The sequence below is a fragment of the Rhipicephalus microplus genome, chromosome 6 (genome assembly GCF_043290135.1).
Source record: "Rhipicephalus microplus isolate Deutch F79 chromosome 6, USDA_Rmic, whole genome shotgun sequence".
In the NCBI taxonomy this organism is placed as follows: Eukaryota; Metazoa; Arthropoda; class Arachnida; order Ixodida; family Ixodidae; genus Rhipicephalus; species Rhipicephalus microplus.
The window spans coordinates 69,560,587-69,568,576 of NC_134705.1; the positions used below are offsets into that span (position 1 = coordinate 69,560,587).

A 7,990-nucleotide genomic window follows, 5' to 3' on the forward strand; every position below is an offset into this window, starting at 1 on the left:
GAAGTGCTTCTTTTTCTTCTCATTCAGTTTTTCGTTGATAATTAATAGTGATATTGCCGCTGCCCCGCCGCGGTGGTCTAGTTGCTAAGGTACTCGGCTGCTGACCCGCAGGTCGTGGGATCGAATCCCGGCTGCGGCGGTTGCATTTGCGATGGAGGCGGAAACGTTGTAGGCCCGTGTGCTCAGATTTGGGTGCACGTTAAAGAACCCCAGGTGGTCAAAATTTCCGGAGCCCTCCACTACAGCATCTCTCATAATCATATGGTGGTTTTGAAACCTTAAACCCCACATATCAACCAAGCATCAATCAGTGATATTGCCGCAAGTTGTCTTCATGTTATAGACCAGAGCATCCTAAGAAGTATACTTTACAAGAAAAAAAAACTTGGCATTGGAAATCTATTTTAAGATCAAGTAAGAAAAAAAGATCTGCAAATGATGCAGTTAAGTCTTATTTGATTTTTCTATCAATCACGTTTTGTGGAAACTGTTGCCTTAATAATTATTAGCGTATAGGTGGCGAGTAGTAGAATCAGTCTGATTTTTGTGGCGCATAACTGTTGAGGATCTAACATGATGACGACATGGCACGCCGAAAGTCCTAAACCCTAAGGTGCTTTACCCATAAGTGCCTGACGAAACAATTAGCTAATGAAGAACTTTGCGGTTCATTAAAAAATCAGTTTAGTGAGTAAAATCGTGTTCACAGGTAGAACCTCTTTTTTTCGCAACAATAAATATGATAGCGAAATAATTATCTAGCGAAGGAGGTTCCAAATCTAAAAGTTCCGTGTTTTTTGCTATCAAACCACAAAAATTATTACATTTAACAGTTCCAAATGAGTAAGTGATACATAATTTTTTGCACTTCATTGTCAGATGTGTGTCACAGTGTGACTCTGTGGCTATAGTTTTTGTTATGCACGGAAATATTTAACACGAAAATTTTGTTCGGAGCCTATTCGACAAGTTAGAATTATTCCAGGTATTATTTAGCTTGAGAAACAGATTTGGTTACTGATATAGATAGACAGTGTGCAATAAAACAAATAACTTCATTACCTCACAGCCTTTTCGTTTTCTTTCTTCGTGGGGCCAGAGTGGAGTGAAATGTATTAACGTGTAAACGTGGCGTACAAACTCGATGAGGCGTCGATGCTAAACAGAGGGCCCCCGCAACCGCTTAGGCGCACATTCGCGCTGTCACCGCCTGAGTCCACGCCCTTCATTGAAAGCATGCCCAGCGCTATAGAGCGCATATCGCGGGACCCCGGCGCAGTCGCGGCAGCGCGCGCTCGACGTACGCGGGGCGAACCGCTATAGTCGGGGCTGAGCGGACGAGGACACAGAGACCCGAGAATGAGAAATCTCGCGCCTCACCTTTGCAGTAGCACGCCGTTAACGACGCTAGGAGGAATAACGTCGCGGCTGCACCGTTCAACGTAGCTGGCATCGTGGGTCACTTTTGCGGCAGGCAAACCGTGCAACGGTCAAACACGACCGACCCTCGGGATGTGGCGACCCGAAGGACACGCTTCACATACTGTCCCGAAAGCGAACATCTGCACTCTCGGGCCGGCCAGTCGATACGGGATAAAACAAACAGTGCAATAGGGAAAAAGTGGGTGAGCCACCGTCGCCGTCACCCGTTCAATGCGGCGCCGTCTGCTACGGGCGCGCGCTCATTGGCTCGTTCAAACCGCGTGGCCAGTCAACTCGACTACCGGTTGGGCTAGCCACGCGGGACGTCTGTGACGTCGTGCCACCGGCGCCGGTGACGTAACCACTCTCTGATGGTGGCGTCGTCTGCATCCCGAACAGGGACAAGAGCCCCCCTCATTTTGTTTCCCGCTTGTTTTCTCTTTGTCTGCCGCTCCCTTCATTTTATGTGTAGTGCGTACTTGGTATTGGCGCGGTCGTATCGAGCGTTGATTGCCGTCGCTCGGGCGGCGGCAGTACGCGCCTCTGTATACCCGAGCCGCCTATTTATTAATCGAGATGACGAGCGCTAATTTCGCACTTGTATATATTGGAGGGGTTTAGGTGGTGTGATCTCCTCTGGATGCGTGCGTCAAAAGCGAAGGAATTTTGGTGCAGATGGGGCCCGCTGTAATAGAAAGGCTTGTCGTTCGTAACTTTCCTTTACTGTTAACCAGGCGGTTTCACGCCGCAACATTAATCTTAGCGCCGATTGAGCTAATCTCCGCCGTTTTATTGTGTTTGTGACAAGTTCTGCAGCTGACACAGAAGAGTACCACTGGCAAAATATGTCATGAAAGAATCATTTGCAACAGATAACATTAGCTGATTCTGACTGTGGACGTAAAGAAGGCGTCCCGTTGTCGAATCTGATCAAATCTTTATTTCTGTCCATAAAAAAAGGCAGACAAAGGTGTCTATGTAAAAACGCTGCACAGGCCGGACAACATTGTAACAGCCTTGCCCAGTACTTTCATACAGCGCCACTAAAGATGCTTTAGTAGAGAGGGCCTTGCCACGAGCGTTCCTTATTTTCGCTCTTGCTTTTTTCGGTTGACGCCCACAGAGACTGTAAGAGACTGGCGGCGCAAGCCGCGACTTAGTGTTCTAGAAGCTTCTCAATCCTAGTGCATCGTTTTGTCAAGATTACGTGCGCGACGTGAACATTACCGATTCTTCTGGAACCTACGTAGCCACTAGCGATAACGCTGCCTTATTTGCAAGCAGATGTTTAAAAGCCGACGCGCGTCACCGCTTGTCAGTTGATCGACGGCCGACACTCTATTCGCCGCTCTCAGTGCCAGTGTTTATTGTTGTGATCTGACTGTCGGTTCACCGGCCACAAGTTCAGCCAAATAAAGTTTCATTTCGGACAAGCCATCTCTGCCTTCGTCAGCGTCACGACCGCGTGACAGTATAAACTCCTAAATCTAGAATTTACTGAATGTTGTTGCCTTCGCTAGTAATAGAGCTTGTTTTCGAGGAGCACAAAAGAAATAACTACAAATAAATAAACAAATAAAGACAAGCAAACAAAATGAAAGGCGGGGCAACGCCGGTGTACATGCATTGCTCCGTGGCTTTTCCAGTTCGCCACGCTATCACTGGGCATTTCTTAGGCAAAACTAAATAAGGCACCACGTGAAAAGCAGACCCCCAACTCCCGTCGCCAGAGGAGTGTTTCCCTGGCCAGCTCACGCGGCAGACAACGTTACTGACTCATGGCTGACGCAGCAGCAACTCCCTCTAGATTCACCGCAGGGAGCTCTGCGCGCGCAATTAATGAAATCCGGAAAGGAAGAAGTGGTTCGCGTGAGCTGCTACAGAAGACGAGCAGCTATAGGCTCAAATGCAATGTGGTGTCATTTGAAACGATAGCTTCTTCTAATTAGGACAGCCTGGCTTACGAGCATGATTTCAGAATCGGATGGGGAAATCAGGAGGGTGGGTTTAAGAATTAGTGTGCAAAAAATACAAAAATGGTCACTATTGAAACGCGGATTATTCCGGATAACTGATCACGTAGCGCAGAAAATTGGCACATGACATGAGCAAGGAGAAACACGAGTGCATCACCCCTCGTCCCTTCTCTTGTTGATTTGATTGATATGTGGGGTCTATAACGTCCTAAAACCACCATATGATTGTGAGAGACACCGTAGTGGAGGGCTCCGGAAATTTTGACCACCTGGGGTTCTTTAACGTGCACCCAAATCTGAGCACACGAGCCAACAACATTTACGCCTACATCGGGAATGCAGCCGCCGCAGCCAGGATTCGATCCTGCGACCTGCGGATCAGCAGCCGAGTACCTTAGCCACTAGACCACCACGGCGGGGCGTCGCTTCTCTTGTTATTTGCGAGGTATTAAATTTGCACCATGTGATCGGTTAGGCTTTACCAACGTGCCCAACTTCATACTCTGGTCATGGTGTTTTCCACACTGTCTTACAGGTTACTGTCGGCAAATGGTTCGTAATAAATTTACGTGTATGCGAAATGGACGCAATCGTAAACAATTTGACTTGCGCGTAACTGTAGTGTATACATAAAATTATACTATTTTAATGCTGAAGTTGTAATGTAGTGTTGTGTTGGGGCGTCACGCTGTTGTGAATAACATGTATGCATATGCATAACATTCTGTGCAAGGTAGGAAGTAAGGATGTGATTTTGGGTGGTTTATTCAGATTTATGATTTATTCTGGCGTGGCGGATCGTGTACGAGACGTGGAAGAGGCAAGGACTACAGGACAGCCGGCGCGCATACTCACAACTGGTTCATTCGCATCTGGTGAAGTGTCAAATTTTATTTAACAATTAGATAGAATGAATGAGCTAAAGAGCGGGACATAGTGAAAAGACAAGCAAAAAAAAAACAAAGGTAATGCAAAAATATGGCACGTGCCTTCACAAGATACGAATTAACTGTAATTGTGAGTCTGCGCGCACCACCAGTCCTGCAGCCCCTGTGTCGTTGTCGCCTCGTAATTCGCAGCGCCTCCAGAAATCACGGACCACCGTCAAATAACCCCGTTCATCGCTCCGCCAAACATTATTAAAATTACATGTTGTGTTTGAATGATTCATAATAAAGTGTATACATCCAAACTGAACCAAATGCATATACTTCAGGTAATTCTTGAATAGGCTTTCCTTTCACCTCCTATCGCGTGTTACGCAATAAATATGTAAAGACGAGTCAGTCAATCAAGCAAACAAGTAAGCAATCAATCACTGTTGGAACCTCAGAAGAGAATAGTCGTTTTCATTCACCCAGCTGGGTGAATGAAATCCAGCGATTGGATTGGATTCCCTGCGATTGGATTGGATTGGATAAACTTTTATTTGGTCCTCCAAAACACAGATCACTGTGTTGCGGGCAGCTCCCAAGTGGGGACTGAGATGCCAAGCTCCTCAGCCGCCTCGCGGGCTTGGTGGACAGCCCAGAGCTGATCTGCCAAGGACGAGCTGCGGATTGCCGCCTCCCATCTGGCAGAGGTGATGTTCGATATATGAGCGAATTTGGTGCACTGCCAGAGCATGTGTCCTAATGAAGCTATTTCCCCACAATGTGGACAAAAATTACTTGGGTATAGGCCAGGGTACATGATGTGTAACATTTTCAAAGTGGGGTGCATCCGCGTTTGCAAAAGCCTTAATGTAAGTGCTTGGGGCCGGGTTAGATTTTTGTGAGGTGGAGGGAAAATCCTTCTAGACAGGTAGAAATGTTTAGTGAGCTCGTTATATGTTGTAAGAATTTCCCGGTTATCCCCTTCACCGGTAGAACGCATCCCCGGGGAGGCGCGGTTGGAGAGTTCTCGCGCCGCCTCGTGTGCTGCTTCATTGAGATTGGGAGGGGAATCGTTGATTTGCCCAAGGTGAGCTGGGAACCAACTCAGAAGATGATGCGTTATGTTCTTGCCTTGCAGTATTCTCAGCGTTTGTTCAGAGACCGTCCCCTTGGCGAACGACCGTAGTGCTGCCATGGAATCACGGTAGACGACTTCAATGATCTCCATCTTGAGGGCTAAGGCGATGGCCATCTGTTCCGCAATGATTGGGTCTTTTGTCCTGACCATCGCTGAGTTGACGACATGGCCAGCCCCATCGACCACCACTGCCACAAACGCTTTCCCATTGGCGTAGAAAGCCGCGTCAACAAATACGACCCCTCGTTCCTCGTTTGAGACTTGACGAAGTATAGTCATGGCCCTCGCTACTCTTCTTCCGACGTTGTGTTCTGGATGCATGTTTCTTGGTATAGCAGACACCGTGATATTCGCCCTGATGTTTTCGGGGATATCATTGTAATTGCGTCTGATTGCCATTGGGTGTTGGCCCAGCTCCTGCAGGATCATTCTCCCCGACCTTGTTGTAGATAACCTTGCAAACTGTGCTCTCTCTCGGGCTTCTGCTATTTCTTCGAGCGTGTTGTGAATGTCAAGCTCAAGCAGACTCTCGGTGCTGGTATGTATGGGTAGGCTCAGGACCTTCTTGATAACTTTCCTGAGAAGCACATTCAGTGTCTCGGACTCTGCTCTTGACCAGTTGTGCATTGCTGCCTCGTACGTGAAGTGGCTTAGAACAAACTCATGCATCAACCTGATGAGGTTGTCTTCCTTGATCCCATTTCTTTTGTTGGCCACTCTGCGTATGAGGTGCTCCGCACTGTCTGTTTTCCAAGTTAACTTGGCTATAGATTTGCTGTTGGCGCCGGTAGACTCTATCAGCATGCCCAGGACTTTGATAGAGTCGACCCTCTGGATGGCATCCCCTTGATTTGTACGGAGGGGGATGTCTATCTGGTTTGACGGCTTCCATCCCCTGGGATTCGGTCCCCGGCGTGCAGTCCTATACAGTAAAACTTCTGACTTACTCGAGAAGCACTTGAGCCCGGAAGGACGAAGGTACTCTTCTACGGTATCAATCGCCTCTTGCAGAGCGCTGTCAATCTACCCTTCGCTTTCACCTGTGCACCAGATAGTAATGTCATCTGCGTAGATGCTGTGCTTCAATCTTTCAATGCTCGATAATTTCTTTGACAGTCCAATCATGGCAATGTTGAACCGCATTGGTGAAATCACTGCCCCTTACGGCGTGCCCCTTGCTTCTAGTTCGATTGCTGCTGTCTCGATATCTGCAATCTTCATCACGGCTTTTCGATCTGTAAGAAAGGACCATACGTAGTCATAGAAGGCTTTCCCAGACCAAGCTTGGAAATTGCTTCGAGTATGAATGAGTGGTGGATGTTGTCAAACGCTTTTTCTAGATCTAGGCACAGAATGGCTCTTACGTCTCTGGTTTCATTGTCGATGACCTGGTGTTTGATAAGCTTCAATGCATCTTGTGTAGATAGCCCTGCCCTGAATCCAACCATATTGTGTGCATATATGCCGTTATCTTCCAAGTACTTGTTTATCCTGTGCAGTATGGCATGTTCTGAAACCTTGCCGACACATGATGTCAAGGATATTGGCCTCAAGTTGTCCAAGTTAGGGGGCTTTCCTGGCTTAGGAATAAGGATCGTGCTGGCCAGGTTCCACTGCTCTGGCACCCTGCCTTCTTTCCATGCTGCATTGATCACATCCTTCAGGGTTTCAATTGAATCGTCATCAAGGTTACGAAGGGCCTTGTTTGATATACCGTCCGGGCCAGGGGCCGACCTGCCGTTGAGATCATGCAAGGCTGTTCTGATCTCCTCGATGTTAATGTCGCCCTCAAGAGCTGGATTGGGCCTACCCTGGTACTGTCTACTTGGTGGTGCCAATCCTTTTTTGATTGGGAGGTACTTATGCACGAGCCGCTTTACAACTTGCTGTTCTGTAGTGTGCCCTATCTCTTTATGCAAAATTCGAGCGATAACATGCTTTTGATTTGTTTTGGTGGTGTTTTCGTTGAGGAGATGCTTTAACATATTCCATGTCTTGCCATTGCGCATCTGACCATCGACGGAGTAGCAGATTTTGTCCCATTGCTGCCTCGATATTGTGGACAATGTTCCTCGACTGATCTGTTTACCTTAGCTATCTTCTTCCTCAGTCTTCGGTTCAGGCGCTGACGCTTCTAACGGTTCAGTAGTGCTTGCTTTGCCTCAAGAAGATGAGTGAGCCGGCTATCCATTTTTCCAACCGGAAAATTTGTGGTAATGGTGGAAGAGACGGATTTGATGTCATCTTTAATCTGTTTGACCCACTGCTCCAAGCCTTGTCTGTGGCTATCTTGTTCCCTTTCCGTCCTTATCTTCCTGAACTTATCCCAGTCTGTGAAGTGGAATTCTCTCTGCTTTTTACGCTCCACGGAGAAGGTAGTGGCAAGAATACAGTGGTCACTCCCTAGGTCTACAGCAAGGTTCATCCACTGGGCCTTTTTGATGTTCCTTACAAATGTAAGGTCCGGGGTGGAATCCCTGCAGCAAGATGTACCAAGCCTTGTTGGTAGGCTGGGGTCTGTGATTAGGGTGAGGTCAAGTTCACTGACATTTTGCCAAAGTCAATTTCTTTTCCCAGTG

General features: G+C 47.5%; 1 protein-coding gene across 1 annotated transcript in view; it reads right to left on the bottom strand.

The window, feature by feature from the left end:
• The window catches only part of LOC119168632 (uncharacterized), a 207,567-nt gene extending 205,998 nt beyond the window's left edge, over positions 1-1,569 (bottom strand). Inside the window, exon 1 of the mRNA XM_075866047.1 lies at positions 1,381-1,569. Coding sequence (XP_075722162.1) covers positions 1,381-1,453 — 73 coding nt within the window. The 5' untranslated portion in view covers positions 1,454-1,569. The remainder of the gene's footprint in view (positions 1-1,380) is intronic.
• Between the last annotated feature and the right edge of the window lie 6,421 nt (positions 1,570-7,990).